This window comes from Anabrus simplex, chromosome 1 (assembly GCF_040414725.1).
Source record: "Anabrus simplex isolate iqAnaSimp1 chromosome 1, ASM4041472v1, whole genome shotgun sequence".
NCBI classification, from domain to species: Eukaryota; Metazoa; Arthropoda; class Insecta; order Orthoptera; family Tettigoniidae; genus Anabrus; species Anabrus simplex.
Genome location: NC_090265.1, coordinates 1109684849 through 1109708668, shown reverse-complemented (window position 1 = coordinate 1109708668; position 23820 = coordinate 1109684849). Strand labels below are relative to the sequence as shown.

The window sequence follows — 23820 nt, the reverse complement described above, 5'->3', positions numbered from 1 at the left end:
GAAAGGTGAACATACTGACTCAGCCGATGATACTAGTCATTTCCTATTATCAGGGTTAGCGGAGGTATCACCAGAAGTTGAGCAAGATGGTGTGCTGTTAAGATTAGTGCAATTCTTGGCAATATGAGCAAATGAGCCGCATTTATAGCAACCTTGAGATGGACCTGCTCCGTTCCTAGTCCCACTAGATGTTATCAAGGGGCATTTGTTTCGAAGATGTTCGGTTGATCCACATGCATAACACTTGCGAGTGAGAAAAGTTCGGCGAGGTGGTGGCCGAGAACTGTTAGAAGGCGGACGGGGCTCCTTGGTGACCCGTAACGTATCGCCGTACCTTACTCCTTCGGCTGACACAGCTATTGCCTCTAATTCAGGGAAGGTTTGAGGTCGAGATGCAAAACATATATACGACCTACAGGGCGGAGAGATACCTTCAACAGTCGTCTGCACAATTTGGTCTTTAGGGAAATGAACAGCGAATACTCTGGTGTAAAACTTAATATCCTGAATGAAGTCTGCCAACTTCTCATCCAACCTTTGCACTCTAAAGTAGTACTTCTGGATTAACGATGACATTGCACTAGGCGGGATAAAGTTTGCCAGGAGGTGGGCGTGGAAGTCCTCTATCTATGATTGATCAGCTCTTACTTTAACTACTTTGTCCGAGAGGACGCCTACAGAATAACGGTAAATAATTTGAAGTATTTGGGAGTGAGAGAGAGCAAACACTAAAGCATGATCTAAAAAATTCGACTAAAAAGCTTAAGAAGGAAATGACTTCATTACTTGAATTTACTGAAAACTTTGAAATTGCTTTAAGCAATACAGCCAATGGGTGAGGCAAACTACCGAAACGGGGTGACATAAAAGGTGACGGTATAGGAGGTTGAGAAGGCTCAAACACTGCACTAGTCAAAACGAAAGGTGGAAGTTTTCTTGGATGACGAGACTCAGTTTTCGATGGGGCAGATGTTTGTTGAGTGGCAACATATTTCCTACTCTCAATAGATTTACTAGGATCCTCTTCCGCAAATAAATGTACCATAGGAACTTGGTCGGCCTTAGGAGTAGCGGCCCCGGTCAACAATTGACTAACTCTATTCGACATATCGGAGAGGTGTTCCAATAGGTTACTCGCTTCCTTAGTATGATCCTTCTTCAATTTTAGAGACAATAAGTCCCTAGCCCTGCTGTAGAAATGAAATAGCCTAACCTGAACTCTTTTAAGTTGGTTCGCAGGTGGATCACTCACTTCAAAAAAAACTCTAACTGTAGAAGCTAGCTCGGTGGTATTATCTGTGATAGTGGATAGAGCCTCATCAATTTCTTTCTCCCCAAATACTGGGATGCAAATAGAAAGTTCTAACGACTCTTTAAGTTTGGCAACATCTGCCACAACCGTGCCTCCAGATTGGACCTTCCTAATTAGAAGCTCGTAGATTAATTCCTCCTTGCGCAAGTATCCGGGAACGAGGACTTCGCGAGGACCAGACATGTTGACAGAAAAATTTAACAATTTAGAAAATTTCCAGCAACCGTGAAAATTCTTAGAGTTCGGAGCAAATTCTACGTTTCGTCGTCAAAGGGGGCTTTATCTAGACCCATTCAACCACGCTCTGCTACCATTTGTTCCGGGGTATTTTGTGGAACGCGGAGGTGAAAGAAGGTGTGGGCTTGAATGGGTCTATCTTTGACAGACAGAAGACGCATTTAAAACTTTGAAAATGAAGGTTATATTTCTTTTGATTTCTTTTCAGAAGTAAATATTTTAACAATCGGTTCGCTTTGCGAAAACAGGGTTACAGAACTAATTAGTTAGATCAGGTACAAAGTAGGTAATATCAAAAAAATATACATTATGAACCTGAGCTTGTCGCTCTTTAACTTGACAATTTAACAAGAGCACTGAGGCTTCATCTCAAACACATTCAAGGAGAAAGATCTCCCAATTTTCTTTTACAGGATATTTCAAATTAATTATCAAGAGCACTTTTGCTCCAAAATATTACACGCTCCGGCCTTCCAAAGGCACCCGGTTGCAGGTTTACTTTACAAGAAAGAGCCTATAATATGTTCTACCAATTCTACCAAGGAGACTGCGCTCCCAAACCCTTGCAGCTTACTCAACGCAATCTTTAACTTTTACATTTGCTTAACTTCTTGCACTAGTTGTTTCAAATTTTACGTGATAGATAGCGTTCTTGAAGGCGCTTCATTTAAATGCACGGGGTTGAGGTGTACCTCCCGGTACAAGTATTATTATTATTATTATTATTATTATTATTATTATTATTATTATTATTATTATTATTATTATTATTATTATTATTATTCATCTAAAGCATCGTGGTGCTGGTCATTGAAAAATGGACCGATTGGGGAGGGGAAAGAAATGGCGGCACAGCCCTGCCAGAGTTAAATGTCACGAACCGGCACTAGTGTTACCCTTTCTTGCAGGGTAGTATATTCTTCAGCTTACCTTCAGATACATGTTCTCTCCTTTAAGCCAATAAATGTCACACACCAGTGAAGAAAATTGATGGCATGAGCAAACTCGTCAATGTTCTGCATTTCTACACTAAACTGCAATCTATTAAATTTATGAAGTGGTAAAACACACTGTAAACGGTAAAATACATAATATAAATGCATTTAGAAAGCCAAATCCCATGGTGCTGCAGCCTTGATGGAACTTGGCCTGCTAAGCGACCACTGGTTAGCACAAAGCCTGCAGATTACGAGGTGGCATGTGGTTAGCGTGACGAAGCCTATTGGCCGTTATTCTTGGCTTTCTAGACCGGGGCCGCCACTTCACTGTTAAATGGCTCCTCAATTACTCTTACGGAGACTGAGTGGACTACAAACCAAGTAAAGATCCCTGACCTGGCCGGGAATCGAACAAGCGGTCTCCTGGAAATAGGCAGGCTCGCTGTCCCTACAAAGCAAATGCTGAGGTACATAAAATATTGAAACCTATTTTATATGCAAATGACAGTACATTAGGCTTCGAAAATACAGAAATATCTTGTACCTAGTCAGTAGATTTGCACAGCTTTATAAAGCAGCTTTATAAAGGGGAATTCCTCAAGGCAGTATTATCGGACCTTTATGTTTTCTTATATATATAAATGATATGAATAAAGGAGTGTAATCAGAGGTAAGGATTTTTGCGGATGATGTTATTCTCTATAGAGTAATAAATAAGTTGCAAGATTGTGAGCAACTGCAACGTGACCTCGAAAATGTTGTGAGATGGACGCAGGCAATGATATTTTGATAAACGGGGTTAAAAGTCAGGTTGTGAGTTTCACAAATAGGAAAAGTTCTCTCAGTTTTAATTACTGCGTTGATGGGGTGAAAGTTCCTTTTGGGGATCATTGTAAGTATCTAGGTGTTAATATAAGGAAAGATCTGCATTGGGGTAATCACATAAATGGGATTGTAAATAAAGGGTACAGCTCTCTGCCCATGGTTATGAGGGTGTTTAGGGGTTCTACTAAGGATGTAAAGGAGAGAGCATATAAGTCTCTGGTAAGACCCCAACTAGAGTATGGTTCCAGTGTATGGGACCCTCATCAGGATTACCTGATTCAAGAACTGGAAAAAATCCAAAGAAAAGCAGCTCGATTTGTTCTGGGTGATTTCCGTTATAAAAATGTTGCAACGTTTGGGTTGGGAAGAATTGGGAGAAAGAAGACGAGCTGCTCGACTAAGTGGTATGTTCCGAGCTGTCAGCGGAAAGATTGCGTGGAATGACATTAGTAGACGAATAAGTTTGAGTGGCATTTATAAAAATAGGAAAGATCACAATATGAAGATAAAGTTGGAATTCAAGAGGACAAACTGGGGCAAATATTCATTTATAGGAAGGAGAGTGAGGGATTGGAATAACTCATCAAGGGAGATGTTCAATTAATTTCCAATTTCTTTGAAATCATTTAGGAAAAGGCTAGGAAAACAATAGATAGGGAATCTGCCAACTGGGCAACTGCCCTAAGTGCAGATCAAGATTGATTGATTGATTGATTGATTGATTGATTGATTGATTGATTGATTGATTGATTGATTGATTGATTGATTGATTGATTGATTGATTGATTGATTGATTGATTGATTGATTGATTGATTGATTGATTGATTGATTGATTGATTGATTGATTGATTGATTGATTGATTGATTGATTGATTGATTGATTGATTGATTGATTGATTGATTGATTGATTGATTGATTGATTGATTGATTGATTGATTGATTGATTGATTGATTGATTGATTGATTGATTGATTGATTGATTGATTGATTGATTGATTGATTGATTGATTGATTGATTGATTGATTGATTGATTGATTGATTGATTGATTGATTGATTGATTGATTGATTGATTGATTGATCGCAGAAGTTATGAACAAAATTTTTGTACACTCCTTGATAATGCAGTACCAATAAAGTAAGTTATGGATAAATTCATTAAAGGTGAGATTCGAGATCAAACAATATAACCTGTTAGAATGTCTGGTAAGCATATTAATAATACATCACTCTATATGTTTTCAGTTATTAAGTTTATTCAGTGAGGTATGCGTTATCACGTATTATTCTCCTAAGCACGTATTCCCATCCTGATGCACAGTTCGATATGAATTAATGTAGTGATAAATGTTATTTTCTTGTTTCCCAGGGAATTGCATTTTATACACCTCACTGGATCTGGAAAAATATTGAAAACAGGAAAGTAAAGGATGTGACAGACGGTATTCGAGGACCCACCACGGAGACAATGCCAGACCGCAAGGAACAGCAGAGAAAGCTGGTTCAGTACTTCCTACTTACGATACATCGAAACAATCTTTACGCCCTATGGTACTACCTGTGCGAATTCCTCAACTTCATAAACGTGGTGAGTATGGGGTTTATAAAAATGGGTTGCTCAATTCAGTATAGACAGAGTTGGAAACACTGAAAATATATGACGGGATAGGCAAGAGGTGGCAACACCGAGTGGGTTGATATTTGTAGTAACAGCTCAGAACGTGGTCAGTCTGAGACAGGCGTCTGCTAAGTAGAGGAAAAAGTTGAAGCAACTTCCGTGTTTAATGTTTCCATCCATACGAATACAACGTGACACGATTCAATTATTGTGCAAAGAAAGTGCTTTTACCGGGCAAACTCCCACACAAAGTGTGTTTGTGCTGCATGGTAAAGTACGTCAACACGATACGAACGTAGCAATGGACAGTCGGCGCTCTTTTCACAGGGGTTTACGGATTACCCGCCTTTGAGCCGAGATACCTCCCCTGGCAAGAGTCACGTCTTTTGCATGCTGATGAACGTCCTGAAGATTAAGCGTTTCACCACTCTTCAAGCGGTCCTTGATGCTGTGAAAGACTGGTTCAATCAGCAACCAGCGTTCTTCGTTGCGGAAGGTATTGAGAAACTTTTTCAGCTTTCACTGAATTAGTGGGGATATGTGGAAGCTCTCAAACGATCATCAATATGCTGTCATTTTGATATAGCACTGTGTATATTGTCCAATACACACAGTGTAAATTTCTTAACACCAGTCTGCGTTTCAAATGAGCAACCCTCATACACAGGATGTATTTAAACATTTGAAATATACTTAGGGGCTGATTCCTGAAATCAAAACAAGCAAAAAGTGTCCCTATGAACATACGTCCTACAATATGTCCTTACTGAGTTACATGCGACGAAGTTACAGGACGTACATTGGCGACGTCACAGGATATGCTCAAAGCGTCCGCCATGAACTGGCTCAGTATGGACTGGCGAAACCGCTTGAAGATATGTGGGACCTATCGAAGAGCTGAACAGGCGTTACTGATATACCGTTCCAGGTTATAAATGTCGTTAGATGGAGTAGCGAACACCACACTTGTCATGTGTCTTCACATGTCGATTAAAGTCAGGAGACCGGTTAGGCCAATGCACTGGACCTTGAGGCCTGGTCCAGCGTCCTGGAAAGGTGTAATCGAAAAACCAGCGTACATGCAAATTGAAGTGCACTAAAGCCCCATCATACATGAAACACATAGCGCTGCGAACTGCTAGGGGCACACGTTCCTGTAGCAACTTGTCTCTCAAAAATACCAGATATACTGGTCCGTTCAGTCATAATGAATAACGGTATCTACTCACCGTTCATCCACCAGGAATTTCAAACTTTTGCATGAACTTCCTTGCATCCCGTACCACAAGTTACGAACTGCTATTCTGCACGTCCGCAAGCAAGCTAATCACCAGACTCTCAGCATAACCTTAGAGGTGATGTCACCTTGTCATTCCATAGCACCTAGTCTGCACCAGATGAATCCAGAACATTCCATGGCCTAGTGATTGGTGTTGTGAAAATTATGTCCTACCCTACCCTCTCTTCTCTGACTGCCTATTGTGCTACATAAGCCCTGAATACTAACCTCACAACTGAATTCGTGCTTCGATAGTTGAGAAGAGGGGAGAGACCGCACCAGCAACTTGGGATCTGAGTAAATGGCAGCACTCATGATTGCCACTACGGCCAACATACATGCTCCTGCCAGCCTCGAAGTAGCGAAAAGAGTTTGCAAAGTGTGCAACTCACTTCATCTTGGCCACAGACATATACGTAGTAAATAGACAGGCAGAGCTTTATCTCGTAGCATTGGTGCTAGTAACGGGGGAAGCATACGCCCGCCACCACCTTACGTCACTACAGATTCACTGTAACCATGTAGTTACTGTGCTAAGTGGAGCTTTGGATTCTGTCGTTTCGTGTACATTTTGGTTTAATGTTTCAGCAAATTACAGTAGCAGAATGGTGTGAATAACTGCGTAGTGTTTGAATGTAGCTTTTCGAATTCGCGAAAAAAAGAAGTAATGCGGGTTTCAATACACCGTTAAGTGGCTTACATGCGCTCATTAACACTTTGTAACGGTTTAAATCCCGTTACAAACATTCCTCTGTATTTATTATTATTATTATTATTATTATTATTATTATTATTATTATTATTATTATTATTTGATTCAATCCTATCATCTGATTTCGCTACTGATTGATCATTTATCGCTTGTTTAATTTTATTTCATTATGTGTGTGTGTGTGTGTGTGTGTGTGTGTGTGTGTGTGTGTGTGTGTGTGTGTGTGTGTGTGTGTGTGTGTGTGTGTGTGTGTGTGTGTGTGTGTGTGTGTGTGTGTGTGTGTGTGTGTTAGCATTAAGATAATGTACATGGCGAGATTTACTGCTTTATATAGGATATGTATTTATTTTGTGAAACAACGTTTAAGACATAGCAGCAAACCCATACGTCATTGTTTGCATTTAGAAGCATGGGGTATTTTAGGGAGTTCTTACGCTGCCTGAGGCTATTGCAACACAATCTGTAACACATTGGAGCTGGGTTTGAGTGATGCGATAGACTGTTTTAACCATGACGTGGGTGTAATACCATGTGACATCTAGTGTCTATAAAAGGAGGCGTCTCCTATAGTGGAAGTCAGTTGAATACAGAGCCTTGCCATAAGGAGCTACTGAGATGGTAGTGAGCAGTAATATGGATAGTTATGCCTTAGCCGGCCAGTCAGTTAGATGGAGAAGAAGTAGTGACATGGCTACGTAGTCGTCAGTGACCAGATTGATTATATATTCGTAGTGTGTTTCCGTGTAACTGTTCGGTTGAGTTCTTGTGTCAGTTTGGTGACAGCCGAATACTGAGTCTTCGTAATGCAGACTAACAGTTCAGTGAATTAACTGTAAAGTTGACTGTGCAGTGTGATTACATTTTCAAGCCATGCTATATCTCGTTTGTGAAACTAAAAGGATACATCACCAAAATAGGTTTGAGATACCTACACCTGATACCAATTCCAAGAAATACGTCATAATAACACTCAAAGTGTTCAGGGTACTGTTAAGTGAAACAGTGAGGGATAAATTTCTTGTACAGATTTTATATTTCCGGTCAAGAGGATTTCAAATTTAATGCCTAGAGTTTATTTCCGTTGTAATTTCAGAGTTTTATATTGTCATTCATATTATAGCAGCAAGTCTCGCCTTTTCAATTTTGTTTAGTATCAAGTACAATTAATTGGGTTTTTTAATGGTAGATCAAATAACCTCAAATTTTAGTTGGGAAACCAAACTTCAACATCCTTTTGCCGGAACCTATATGTTATGCTGTCAAAGTAAGCTTATTACCCCACATAGTAGAGATATTCAAGATTCTCATTCTACTACTGTTACATTTATTTGCAGCTGGTGCCCATCATAAATCAAAGTGTTAGTATTTCTGGTTACTGTATATGGAAAACTGAAAGTAAATACAAAGTGAGACCACATAGTGCGAAGATCGAGTATTTTGTTTTATGCATATTTAATGTGATTAGAGTAGTTACAACCACAATTTGTTGGTTAGGGAATTCAAATAATTATATTTACCAGTACATAGTAATGGTTAATTATGTAGGAGGCTGAGACCACTTATTTCCTACTTAACTTGTTCATGTGTACTGATAAGAGGTCTGGAGGTTGATAGGTCAGGGATTATTTTCCATGCTTATTCCGTAGTACGTAAAGGTGTCCCCTCGAATATGAATGTGCCAAAACCATTGGGTTATATATCCATGCACTCTCAACAAAATCGGCTTTGACAAATTTAAAGTGCCTTATATCAACTAAACGTTAATGAAGTGACGAACAAGCGCGTAGCTCAGTGAATAGTGCCGCAATCCAGGCATCGAGAGATCGCCGATTGAAGTTAAGCTGCATTAATGGGTTTTTGTTCTTTTTTGTCCTTCTTGTGTTTCATTCTGCCCATATTATTTATAAGAATATCAGTAACAGTTCAGCAGTTGGGTACAAAAACGAAAAAATCAGGGCCAGAGTTTGATTCTCGGCCAGGTCAGGGATTTTTACCTGGATCTGAGGGCTGGTTCGAGGTCCACTCAGCCTACATGATTAGAATTGAGGAGCTATGTGAGCGGCCCCGGCCTATAAAGCCAAGAATAATGGCTGAGAGAATTCGTCGTGCTGACCACACGTCACCTCGTAATCTGCAGACCTTAGGGCTGAGCAGCGGTCACTTGGTAAGCCAAGGTCCTTCAAGCGCTGTAGTGCCATGTGGTTAGGTTAGTCTAGAGAAAATACAAATATTTTCAACTTCCTACCTGGCATTTTTCATTTTTGCACCCAACTTTTGAACCATTGGAAATGTTCTTCCTAGAATATACGTAGAATGAAAAATAAGAACGGTTGGTGGGAAGGAAAAGAAAACCGCGCACGCAGCGGACTTGAACCTGCGATGCCCTTATTACAAAACTCAGGCGCTATCCACTCAGCCACCTGCTCATTGGCCATTTCGCTACCGTTTAGGTGATACACTGTATTCGTGATGTACACTCCGGGCCATACTATAGCTCGGATGATGTCACGCAAAGAGGCGAACTGCTTCCTCCATCCGACCGACACTATACATCTGTGCCTTGTAGTTATGAAATATTTACAAAGGTTGTATTAATATAACAAGTGAGATCACTAACACATGTGATTGTTTCGTATCTTGTAAGTTAGGTCTATGTAATTTTAGGAGAAATAGGATTTAAAGCGTGATCTACGATGTCAAAATATAACGTCAATGTACCTAACAAATAATAATTATGTATTGATAAAAAATATGGAAATAACGAACGTACAAAATGGTAAGAGGAAGAAGACTACCTCCATGCCTCTAGATGGGCATAAATACAGCAGCTTTTGTGATATTCTTGAAACTTCTGGCGCTATGATTTAAAGACTTTTTGAGGTCCTTTCTTCCACACAAATATTTATATTTTTTGTAGTTGTTTAGGAATAGACCACGTTTCTCCAAATATTAATGGACTGAACAGCAATAACTGTTAGTCGCTTCCCACATCATGTAAATTGCCGATAAATTAAGATGCATTGCTTCTAATACCTAATTGTTATCTACTAGCCCTCCTCTGCGAACCATGTGACCTTGACGCGGTGGGGAGGCTTGCGTGTCCCAATGATGCAGATAGCCGAGCCGCAGGTGCAACCATATCGGATGGGTATCTGTTGAGAGACCAGACTAACGAATGGTTCATCGAAAGGGGGGGTAGCAGCCTTTCGGTAGTTGCAAGGGCGGCAGTCTAGATGATTGACTGATACGGCCTTGTAATAATACTCAACATGGCTTAGCTGTGTTGATACTGCAACACGATTGAAAGCAACGGAAAACTACAGCCGTAACTACCTCCCGAGGACATGCAGCTCTCTCTCTCTGTATGAATGATGTACTGATGATGGCTTCCTCCCGGGTAAAATATTCCGGAGGTAAACTAGTCCCCCATTCGGATCTCCGGGTGGGGACTAAACGAGAGGGGGCGATCATCAGGAAGATGGATACTGACATTCTACGAGTCGGAGCGTGGAATGCTAGAAGTTTGAATCATTGTGGTAAGTTAGAGAATCTGAAAAGGGAGATGGATAGGCTAAAGTTAGATGTAGTTGGTATAAGTGAAGTACGTTGGCAGGAAGAACAGGATTTTTGGTCAGGCGACTACCGAATTATCAACACGAAATCAAACAGGGGAAATGCAGGAGTTGGTTTAATAATGAATAAGAAAATAGGGCAGCGGGTAAGCTACTACGACAAGCATAGTGAAAGAATTATTGTCGTCAAGGTAGACACCAAACCAATGCCCACCACAATAGTGCAGGTCTATATGCCTACTAGTTCAGCGGATGATGAAGAAATTGAAAGAATATATGAGGAGATGGAAGATTTAATACAATATGTAAAAGGTGACGAGAATCTAATTGTGATGGGAGACTGGAATGCAGTGATAGGCAAAGGAAGCGAAGGTAGTACAGTATGAGAATTTGGATTGGGACAAAGGAACGAAAGAGGAAGTCGGCTGGTTGAATTCTGCACTGATCATAATTTAGTCCTTGCCAATACTTGGTTCAAACACCACAAACGACGGCTGTATACGTGGACGAGACCTGGCGACACTGGAAGGTATCAAATAGACTTCATTATGATTAGGCAGAGATTCAGAAACCAGGTGTTGGATTGCAAAACTTTCCTAGGAGCAGACGTGGACTCTGACCACAACTTGTTGGTCATGAAATGCCATCTGAAGTTGAAGAAATTGAAGAAAGGAAAGAATGCAAAAAGATGGGATCTAGATAAGTTGAAAGACAAGAGTGTGAGGGATTGTTTCAAGGAACATGTTGCACAAGGACTAAATGAAAAAGCTGAAGGAAACACAATAGAAGAAGAGTGGAGAGTCATGAAAAATGAAGTCAGTAAGGCTGCTGAAGAAATGTTAGGAAGGAAGAAAAGATCAACTAAGAATCAGTGGATAACTCAGGAGATACTAGACCTGATTGATGAACGACGAAAATACAAGAATGCTAGAAATAAAGAGGGCAGAAAAGAATACAGGCGATTAAAGAATCAAGTGGATAGAAAGTGCAAGGTAGCTAAGGAAGAATGGCTGAAGGCGAAGTGCAAGGATGTCGAAGGCTGTATGGTCCTGGGGAAGGTAGATGCTGCATACCGGAAAATCAAGGAAACCTTTGGAGAAAGGAAATCTAGGTGCATGAATATTAAGAGCTCAGATGGAAAGCCACTTCTAGGGAAAGAAGACAAAGCAGAAAGATGGCAGGAACATATCCAACAGTTGTATCAAGGTAACGATGTAGATAATTTGGTTCTGGAACATGAAGAGGCTGTTGATGCTGATGAAGTGGGAGACCCAATTTTGAGGTCAGAGTTTGACAGAGCTGTGAATGACCTAAATAGGAACAAGGCACCTGGAATTGATGATATTCCTTCTGAATTACTGACTGCCTTTGGAGAAACCAGCATGGTAAGGTTATTTCATTTAGTGTGCAGGATGTATGAGACAGGAGAAGTCCCATCCGATTTTCGGCAGAATGTTGTTATACCTATTCCCAAGAAAGCCGGTGCTGACAGGTGTGAAAACTACCGCACCATTAGTTTAGTATATCATGCCTGCAAAATTTTAACACGTATTATTTACAGAAGAATGGAAAAACAAGTTGAAGCTGAGCAGGGAGAAGATCAATTTGGCTTCAGAAGAAATGTAGGAACACGTGAAGCAATCCTGACTTTATGACTGATCTTAGAGGATCGAATCAAGAAGGACAAGCCCACGTACATGGCATTCGTAGATCTGGAAAAGGCATTCTATAATGTTGATTGGAACAAGCTATTTATGATTCTGAAGATGATAAGGATCAAATACCGAGAACTAAGAATTATCTACAACCTGTATAAAAATCAGTCTGCAGTGATAAGAATCGAGCGCTTTGAAAAAGAAGCAGCAATCCAGAAAGGAGTGAGGCAAGGCTGCAGTTTGTCCCCTCTCCTTTTCAATGTTTACATAGAACAGGCAGTAAAGGAAATCAAAGAGAAATTTGGAAAGGGAATCACAGTCCAAGGAGAGGAAATCAAAACCTTGAGATTTGCCGATGATATTGTTATTTTATCTGAGACTGCAGAAGATCTCGAGAAGTTGCTGAATGGTATGGATGAAGTCTTGGGTAAGGAGTACAAGATGAAAATAAATAAGTCCAAAACAAAAGTAATGGAGTGCAGTCGAACGAAGGCAGGTGATGTAGGAAATATTAGATTAGGAAACGAAGTCTTAAAGGAAGTAGATGAATATTGTTACTTGGGTAGTAAAATAACTAACGATGGCAGAAGTAAGGAGGACATAAAATGCAGACTAGCACAAGCAAGGAAGAGCTTTCTTAAGAAAAGAAATTTGCTCACTTCAAACATTGATATCGGAATTAGAAAGATGTTTTTGAAGACTTTCGTGTGGAGCGTGGCATTGTATGGAAGTGAAACGTGGACGATAAGTAGCTCAGAAAGAAAGAGAATAGAAGCTTTTGAAATGTGGTGTTACAGAAGAATGCTGAAGGTGAGATGGATAGATCGAATCACGAATGAAGAGATACCGTACTGAATCGAATTGGTGAGAGGAGACGATTTGGCTAAATTTGACGAGAAGAAGAGATCGAATGATAGGACACATCTTAAGACACCCAGGACTTGTTCAGTTGGGTTTTGAAGGAAGTGTAGGTGGTAAGAACGGTAGGGGTAGACCAAGGTATGAATATGACAAACAGATTAGAGCAGATGTAGGATGCAATAGTTACGTAGAAATTAAAAGGTTAGCACAGGATAGGGTGGCATGGAGAGCTGCATCAAACCAGTCTATAGACTGATGACTCAAACAACATCTACTAGCAATAGTTTGATTTTAAAATGTATAATAATGTCATAATCATGTAATAGAAGGTTAGTTTTTATAAACTGCAATAAGTTCTGCGTTTTTAGACTGGGTTTGGTTTTTACTTTGTATAAATTTTGGGGTCAAAAGTATTAATAATAATAGTAACAATAATAATAATAGCAATAACTGACTACTTCTTACGGTTTTCGGAGAAGCTGATATGCCGTAATTTAGCCCCTCAGGAGTTATTTTACCGACACGAGGCTGACGTATTCGAGCACCTTCAAATAGGCCTACCACCGGACTGAGCTAGGACCGAACCGGCCAAGTTGGGGTCAGAAGGCCAGTGCATCAACCGTCTGAGCAACTCAGCCCGGCTACCCAGATAGTAATATTATATAGATTCACTTGGTTACTGAAATTGTATGTTACTGTTGTACTTGTTCTGTATCAACAATAAAATGCACTCCCATAAATCAGGTTCTGTTGGGGCAAACACCCCAATGTCATTTTCTCTCATATGACGTTGTAGCATTCTCCCCTTCGGATTTGAGAGTCGTGAGTTCCAATATGAATGCTTGGAAGTGAAGTCACCAGCAGTAATAGAAGGGACAAGTAACGAGTTATTTAACAATGTATCTATTTCTTCCAAATACAGAGGAGCGCGGGAAGGTAAATAGGCCGCAAAACGTCGATAGAGATAGTTTTCATGTTTAATCCCGATAACGAGAAAATAGTACCATGACGGAGAGGGTCAATGATGTGTTAAGTAAACTCGAGTTAATCAGCACAGCCACGTTCTATTACTCATCGTATAACATTTACGATAGATGGTAATATTTTTAATTTTGAAGGGCACATGTGGTTTTAGCTATGTCCCTCCTAGAATCATGATGTCAATATTGTCATCAGAGATAAAAGATTCGAGCTCATTTTCTGACCGAAAACACACTTATAATTTCATGCACAGTCGGTTAAGTCCATCGTCAGAGAACAGGAACTTCAGACTTAATGAAGTTACGGTTCAGAGATATACTGCATAACAGCATTTTATTAGAACCACGATCTTGCCCATTGTTGCGCTGTGCCCTTCAATATAGGCTCCGTGCGTATAGCACTGTGCTGCTGCGGGTGGATACTGCGAGAACTACTTAGAGGCATCTTCATCAACAGCTCACCATGAACTGGAATATGTGTGAAGTTTACATGCATTTATTCAATTATTTTTACAGTGCTGTCTTCAGATGATTCTGTGTTGCTTGTTCTTGGCTGCATTAATACGTAGATACTGTAATACAGAGCTTTCATTCACGACCTCACGAAATGGATTTGGAAAGACGGTGGACTTTAGCAGTAAATCGCAGGGAATGATTCAGGATTTGTACATTTATTTAATACACAACAACTCTTTACAAAATGTAAAGGTTAACAATTACAAACAAATTATTATAGCAAAGTTAAATTTCAAGGTAAGCTACAATAGATCATCTTTTTTAAAGCACACACATCATACTGTAACAGATACATTGTATTCTATTAACATAGTCTTGGATGTCAACACCAACATCTACAAGACCATGCAGAAGACGTTGGTCATTGCCACGACTGGAAATTGTACGGAAATTTATGGGTTCAAATTATACGTATAACGGTAGTGTAAATTAAGGTTTATTCTGTTTTGATTTCCTAAAATCTGTACAATTGCTTGAATATCATTACCACGAAAGTGTGCAAAATAAATAAATAAATAAATAAATAAGAAGAAGAAGAAGAACGTACCGTACTGTACTACAGACCACAATATGAAATTTTATAGTATTCTGTCACAACCTCACGAAATGGATTTTAAAAGGCAGTAAATAAATATAGGCTAATTATAGAATTACACAATATAAAGTGCTCACAGAAATACCGCATTTTACATACGTAAAATTCTGTCCTCGCCCGAGGTGGTGCAACTCTTTTCAATCAACCCCTAATGAACATGAGCTGCATGTACCCTCATGTCAATGTTAAGTTTCTGTCTGTATCGGGAATCAAGCTCGGACCCCCGACGAAGGAAAGTAGTGGCGCTAACCGTTATATTACAGAGGTGGTCGTGATCATATTATAAATGCAGACACAATCATTTATTGGCTACGTTAAGATATTCTGATATGTTCTCCTCCCACAACATTTTTGACAGTGTACATTCGGTTTTAAAATCTGGAATTTCAATTTGTCCGACATCAAACCTGTTTTTTTTTTTTTTTTTTCAGGGAGAAAGGTCCTCTAAGCTCTTCTCCTTGTTTTATTTCTCTTTCCCCGCTTTTGAAGTGCGAGGTCGAGACCGTTCACAGGGTTGATCAGTATGCGAAGTGACATGTCCTGAGTAAAATGTATAAATAACAGCAGAAATATTATTTTGCCAAAGCCTCCTTAGCAACATTAAGCTACGCTAATATAACGAATTGGAATTAGAACAAATGTATTTTTCTGAAGGCAGCGTTGTTGAATGTGTACATGAACATTAATCTCGTTATCACCACAAATAATAAATTAATTACTATGTTGCCTCTATCATGAAATGGTAGTGTCTCTAGTGAACCAACGTTTTTCTCTTATCATATTTGCTGTTATTCGCTTTGTTGCTATTTCCTGCGAACAGTTCTTCTTTAAAATGTAATACATGACCACTTTCTGGAAGTTCGGAATATTTTGGCCGCTTGTTGTTACATAAAACATTCTGAAATCCCACTGTTATTATTTAGCCGGCCGTGGCAGCACGCTGTCAGACGACTGAGATATGTATGCGGTGATCGCATTAACTTACAATATTCATCACTCGCAGCGCAGTGGTGCATTTTTCTCATCAGCGCACAGAGCCTATAGGCAAAAGCCTGGTAAAATTAATTTGCCTCAATAGATCCAGGATGTCGTTCATGTCCGACAAATCGAAGATGAGAAACGCCTGTGTTGGTAGGGCAAGGTTCGTAGTGGGTGAGAGGGCGGAGCACATCTCGTGGCCTCTGTGAAAGAGAAGTTGGTGTCAACTTCACTTGTGGGCGGTAGAGTCCTTTTATTCTGAAATTTGAAATACTCGTTTGTGATAGTACATATTTCACACCCTCTCACTGTATTCACAAGTAAGAGACATTTATATCATTATTCGTATAATTATTACTTCATTTATCTATTTATTCTTAACATTAAATTATTAATTGTTACGGTTTTTCCAGTGGAACGCAGAGCTGAAAGAAGGTGCCGGGGTGAATGGGTCTAACTACAATGTCAAGAATAGAATTTAAAACTTAAACTGAAGGTTATATTTTCAGAACTTTAAACTTAACCATTTTTCCATGCCAATATTACAGGTGCAAGTAGCAATCATTAAACCAGATTGGAAAAAATCCAAGATTCAGAACCTTAACACTTTGGGCTTTAAGCTCAAATTTACAAAGAGCACAAATTTATTCAAGGGCAGAAATCCCCTAATTCATGGCGCACTTGCTCCCAAAATACAATATCTAGCCTTCCAGAGGCACTCGTTACAATCACAAAATTTGAAAAAGAGCTAACAGGATCTCAGTTTCTTCTAGCCTATTCAAGCCAATATCCAAAAATTACAATCATTCGCCCATCAAGGCACAACTTACACATTCAAAAGTAATGTTATGCAGGGGTATCTAGTACCCAACCTACAGGGCCTTTGCGGGATAGAACAGGTTAAGTAAATGGCCCGAAACACAAACTGAATGGAGGCGTATATTTGCACTCCTAGATATGAACACTAAAACACTCTAAGGGGCTCTAGGCCGATGAAACCGGGGCTATTCCCAAACTACTGAGGTGACTCGTATAGAATTTACATTACCACAATACAGAATGAAAAACAGTTATGGAACGTAGTCACCTCAAACCAAGATGAAGGGGAGCTCGAGAGGGTACGTCACTCTCTATCCCCAATTTACAGTTAAAGATTTATGAAGTTTTTACATTTACTGGCAGAAAGTTACATTTTTAGAAAAGAAGGTGACATAGTTAACGATTCGGACCTATCCCTCGGATTAAACTGCGTAGTTAGCAAGAAAGAAAGATGTTATGTGGCCATTACCTTGTAGATGTACTGTTGACCGAAGAAAGAGGCCGCCCGCCTCCCGCTTTGACACACACACTTAGTAAGATGACGATCAATTGGCCAAGAGACGTGAAAAGCCGCAATTTATAAACCTTCAGGGAAGGTTCGAGATCATTCAAGATGAATCAGGACACGCCCTCTTGATTTTATTGGTTAAACACAAGGTGAAGAAGAAATGCGGGATTGGTTGGAAATTAATTACAAAAATTAGGGATTGGCTAGATTCAAAACTGGCGGAAATAAAAGGAAGAATTTATAACCCAAAAATAAATGAACATCATTCAGTTACAAAAATCTAGAAATACAAAACTACCGGGCGAGTTGGCCGTGCGCGTAGAGGCGCGCGGCTGTGAGCTTGCATCCGGGAGATAGTAGGTTCGAATCCCACTATCGGCAGCCCTGAAGATGGTTTTCCGTGGCTTCCCATGTTCACACCAGGCAAATGCTGGGGCTGTACCTTAATTAATGCCACGGCCGCTTCCTTCCAACTCCTAGGCCTTTCCTATCCCGTCGTCGCCATAAGACCTATCTGTGTCGGTGCGACGTAAAGCCCCTAGCAAAAAAATACAAAACTTCTTTAAATCATAAGTTCTTTCACTTCGCACCAGGGTGCATGATCATAGTTTTTAGTGGTGCCATCTATGGAAGAATGTCCAAACTTCTCGTTGAATGTCAAACAAAACAAGTAGAAATTCACTCAGGTTACGAAACTGCACAATAACAAAATTACTCAATATTTAGATGGTGACATCTTCTGATTAAAGTTCCAAGTTGGTGTATTTTCAGTTTCACTGTTTCACCAAAAAAGGAGTTCATTTAGGCGCTGAATTTGAATGCGCGGCGTTGGGGTGTACCTTCCGGTACATTAATAATTAATAATATCTCCGTATGCGATAAGAAAAATTTGTTCTGTAGAAGCGGATAGGAAAACAGTGCTATTTACAACTCGGAAACATTGCGTGAGTCATGGAACTGCCCAGAGTCCGACGACGCGGCATGGCTGTTATTGTCATGGGATCCGGAAGTGGTTCAGGGCGTGGTCTTGGTACGCCAAGAGGATCTTCTACTCGTGATTGAATGGCCAGGATCAATCCAGACGTGTCATGTGAGAGTAAGGGGAAGATGAGGTCTATTTAGGCATATGGGGAACGGCGGAAAGACTTGACTTAAAACAGCGGAAGAGAGGAGATGTGACTTCTGTGGAACGTGGTCTTATTATGTTTGTGAAAAGTGGCTGAGCTACAAACTGTGGAGTGCTTAGGCACTTGATATTGTATCACTTGTGGCGACTTGGTGTCTTATATGTTTGTGAAAGCTATGGGTTATTGTATCTCAGAATTTCCATACCTTGTGTTCTGGAACAACAAACGTGTGTTGCTTGAATGTATGTATCTTTAAACCAAGTGTTAGAATCAGTGAACACAGTATTATAAAGGTAGTATCTGTGTGATATAACAAGTACTAATAATGAGAAATGCAAGTTGTGTTGATACACAGAGACAGTGAAGGGTATTTATCCACATATATATGCCTTGTAATGAACTTTCATAGGGCAATTGCAATGGAAGCTTAGTCCTCACTTCTGGTTTCTCACTGTTTTTATTGTTGTTATTGTTGTATATATGGAGTCTTCCAGTAGTATTTTGTGGGTGTATTATAGGTATATGTTGGTGTAATGATGAGGTGTTCATGCACGGATATTGTTCAGAATATAGTTATTTATTTTAGAATCAATGGAGTTATTGATGTACCTAAGAGCAGTTCCTACCCATGTAATCGTTTTCAGAAGGTTAGGTAAAGCCTAAAGCAGATGTACCAGTACGCAGCTTTATGAACACGACCTGGAGGAGAGAATTATCATGCTTTATCAAAATGCGAGGATCCTTTCTGGTGAACTCTGGCGCTCATACTACAGATATTTCGATTATTTTTATTAATTTAGTAATTTATTTCAGTTAATTTATTCATGTGTAATAATATTTCACATTTATTTGTTTCTGCACCATAATGGTGCGAAACAAGTGGCATCCTCTCCAAGAGGGGCGATGTTCGCCCTCACACTTTACAAATTTGGCTTGCGCCTCCGCATTGAGGGTAGGCGGCAGCCAAATGGTTTTTCCCGCACTTAATACATCTTAAGTCTTGCAATAGTTAACCGTGTGCCCCCACCACTGGCACTGATAACATTGGGCAAGGCCTTCATGACCACGATATGCCTCGACGCTCACCCATACAGGTATCGAAGGGAGTAGGTCGTCTCTGAAAAATCAGTGTTTGGAAGGAGTCTCGTGATGCTTAACAGGATCAATTTCATCGTGGCGTCACGATGAGTAAATTGATATAAACCTTGGAGTTGATTCCCCAGTGACATGAGCTCCTCCCGAGCCCAGTCTTAACGTAGAAACAATGTTTCAAATACCGAGCGAGTAGCTGTGCGGTTAGGGGCGCCCAGCTGTTAGCTTGCATTCGGGAGATAGTGAGTTCGAACTCCACTGTCGGCAGCCCTGAAGATGGTTTTCCATTTTCACACCAGGCAAATGCTGGTGCTGTGCCTTAATTAAGGCCACGGCCGGTTCCTTCCCACTCCTATCCCATCGTCGCCATAAGACCTATCTGTGTCGGTGTGACGTAAAGCCAACTATAAAAAATTAAAAAATCTTCTAATTATTACTTTGAGGAGCCTGTTGCTGGGCAGCTGGTGGGTGTAGTAACTAGCATTCGACTCCTCAAAGTAATTCTTCTCGACTTCATAGTCATTAGTGTGGCGGCATGAAACTTCACCAGTGTATTTAGTTTTGAGGTATTTATAGTAGCGCTGATATTCAGCTTTTTCATCAGCCACAATGGGGGGGGGGGGGGATTTTTGTCTGGGAAGTGTGTGTCCATCGCCTCGCCGCCATCTTCAACAAGAGTGAAGCTGGTCCTAGTCTGAGCGGTCTCGTACTGAGCCGAGCTGGTAGAAGGTTGAGCCACATTAGAGGTCTGGACCACAATCTCATTTCGGGTAACCGACTGGGTCGAAACAAAAGTTTCAGGTTGGGAGCTCCCACTGGTGTGAGGAGACGCTAAAGCCTGGAATTGATTAGTGAGTGAAACGGCTCCTTTTAGAGAATTTCTGGCCAGTTTCTTTAGCGTCGACTTATCTTTACTTTTCCCTTTCGCCATGGGGTGCCATGGTGGAAGGGAAGCAAGAATAGATGCGGAATTGCCTGACTTAATTAGTTCATTGAGAAATTTTTGGTCAATATTAGGACAATGAATTCAGATAGAGTTGACCAACCAAGCACAGAAGCTCTATTAAACAGAACAACAACTCGAGGCCTCAATTGAGGAGGATTCCCCACCTTCTGGCGGGGCAGTAGCCATCTCTAAGCAACTACAAGCGCAATAAAACAACTAGATAGCAATATTTAAGCAAACAGCACAGCAAAAACTACACCACTACTTAGTAAGCACTAAACACCACCACAATGGTCACAGGAACCGCAAACTGCAAAAGGATACAAAAGGCTCCCTCTCCACCATCACAAGGATGGTTGCCTAGTTGTACTTCCTCTTAAAACAATAATCACCACCGCCACTCTCCAACCATCATTAATGCACAACCACAACAATCAATACGGTAAGAGGGAAAATGGCTGTTTCTCTTCACGAGAAACAAACCAGAAGTGTGAACTTAAACTTACTACTACTACGACGACGACGACTAAATTATTTTCGTTCCCTGATGGGGAAGGTTGGCCTCTTAGACGGTGACGTCGTCTGTCTGGCCAGGAGATTTGTGGTGACGATGGAGACGTGTGGAGAATGTGAGGCATTTGGTGGCCATGGCATGTACTAGGAACCATTGGCTCGTGTTGTACAGCGACTGTTCAAGAAAGATTCTCTGATATGCAATGTCCAAGTCGACATTCGTTTCACAGATTGATAAATTAATTTCATGAAACGAGAAGTATTCGTGGTACAAATCATACACATTCGGGTACAGTAATCACAGAAGCTTCGTAGGCCAACGCCCATCAAAGCTGCAGTGCCATGGGATTTGTTTTGTTTTTGTTTTGTTTATTAGGCTAGGGAATACAATCTGTGTACTAAACTTGATTATTGTTCGGGCCATCCGTAATGTTCTCGTTTCATGGTAAATGAATAATGCAATTGCCCTTTCTCGCCCTGCCCACAAACATAAGTCAGGAACATATTTCCTGCTAGACAAACTTTTACCACGCGTGTATATAGGCTTTGTTCTCTCTGTTTCAACCTGTTCATGTTCTAATATCGCCAAAGAGCTGCAGCACTTGGTTGTGAAATGTTGATGAGTATCAAGGGATGCAAACGGTTTCAGAAATGATCATAAATGCAATATGTCATTTAACTGTTACAAAAAGGCTGTATAATTAGGGTGTGTTTCAGCCTTTAAAAATAGTGGGAACTAATTCAGAAACTCTCATGAAGTCAAATTTGTGTATCATCATCATAACGAAAGGACTTAAGCAATATGTGACATCTCTTTCCGGTCTAACTGCGAGCATCAGCGGCCGAAATTACGTTCAGGCCGCGCTGCGGGCATAGCCCGTAGTAAGGTTTGACAATTCACTAAAAATCGAGAATGAGCTATGCACGCATTCTGGTGGTTATATCGTGTTTCTTCATGTATTAGTTACGAGAGTATTTAAGCAGATGGCAGCGTTATATGTCTAAGTCAGAGAATTTACGATATTTTCGATCAACATGCATCAGTAGATGTTGTCACTCAGTGGCTCTAAGACATGGCTTCTCGCGGTAAATATGTGCTTGACGAAAGTGATATTTTCGATATTTTATGATATATTATAAGTTTATGCGCAAATTAACATATTATTGACATTATGAATTCGAAACAACTTCTTACATGTCATTATGACTGGAGTTCGTTTTACGGCCTAGCGCATGTTCCCGCGTATTTCATATTTGCGTGAATACGTAAGATTGTCTATATATTAGTAAAGTTATCTGTTTAGAAGACTCTATTTTCTCTTTCTCAGAAGTCTTTTGTGGTAAATGGAACAATAATTTTACATTTGAGCAACTTTTGACAAAATTTATCAATTAAAATAAAATTTCATAAGAGCTCCCATTTTCGTTATTGTAATTATTACTATTGTTGAAAAATTTGTATTTTTATATCGTACTCATTAATGTTGTTGTTTTGTAATTGCAATTTTATATTAGCAAAATAGGGTGAATGTACCAGTATTTCAGGAAACTGTTCTTGCTTATTTATTTATTTATTTATTTATTTATTTATTTATTTATTTATTTATTTATTTATTTATTTATTTATTTATTTATTTATTTATTTATTTATTTATTTATTTATTGCACACTACAGGACTTAGTGTCCCAATTGCAGTGGCAACTACGACAGATAAGCTACAATTAACATGGTGAAACTTATATCTAAACTATATTCTACAATTTTATCTCTCTTATACTATTGATATAAAATATGAAAGTATTTTTCTAAAGACTAAAGAGGCTTATGTTAATGCGGTGGAACAACACACGACAAAGTAAAATGATAGAATAAATAAAGCAATACATTATATTGCATAATATTGATATAAAATATGAAAGTATTTTTCTAAAGACTAATTTTTTTTTTTTTGCTAGGGGCTTTACGTCGCACCGACACAGATAGGTCTTATGGCGACGATGGGATAGGAAAGGCCTAGGAGTTGGAAGGAATCGGCCGCGGCCTTAATTAAGGTACAGCCCCAGCATTTGCCTGGTGTGAAAATGGGAAACCACGGAAAACCATCTTCAGGGCTGCCGATAGTGGGATTCGAACCTACTATCTCCCGGATGCAAGCTCACAGCAGCGCGCCTCTACGCGCACGGCCAACTCGCCCGGTCTAAAGACTAAAGAAGCCTTATATTAATGCGGTAGAACAACACACGACAAAGTAAAATGATAAAATAAATGAAGCAATACATTATATTGCATAATATTATAGAACTTCACCTTACAATTTCCCCTATTTTTAGGACTTCATATAATTGCGCGATGAAGTTCAGTTACAAACTCACTCAATGGCAAACTGAAGTCAAGGCCATTATTTTTCTGAATGGCACTGTTGAAGATACTGCAGAGTCTGTTTACCGGCGAGTTATCATGGGCACACGTCCTGGATTTTACATTTAAAAATGTTATGTTATTTCTGGAATTGAAGCGAGGTACATGGAAATTTAGGAGAGAAAGTAATTCAGGATTATCAACAGCATAGTTTACAACTTTAAAAAGAAATTTTACTGCATCCTTCCGTCTGCGAATTTCTAAACTCTCCACTCCGAAATTTAAAAGGATATCACTATAGGGTACCATACGGGGATAGCAGACAGTTTTTTTATATTGTAAGTATTTTAAAAATCTTTTTTTTTTTTTTGTAATTT

At 39.8% G+C, this 23820-nt stretch overlaps 1 protein-coding gene across 2 annotated transcripts in view; it reads left to right on the top strand.

Annotated features, from left to right (window-relative positions):
• Positions 1 to 23820, top strand: part of LOC136858071 (innexin inx3) — a 116690-nt gene that overhangs the window by 64339 nt on the left and 28531 nt on the right. For both annotated transcript variants that reach the window (XM_067137324.2, XM_067137325.2), the window contains one exon: positions 4683 to 4901. In XM_067137324.2, coding sequence (XP_066993425.2) covers positions 4683 to 4901 — 219 coding nt within the window. The remainder of the gene's footprint in view (positions 1 to 4682; positions 4902 to 23820) is intronic.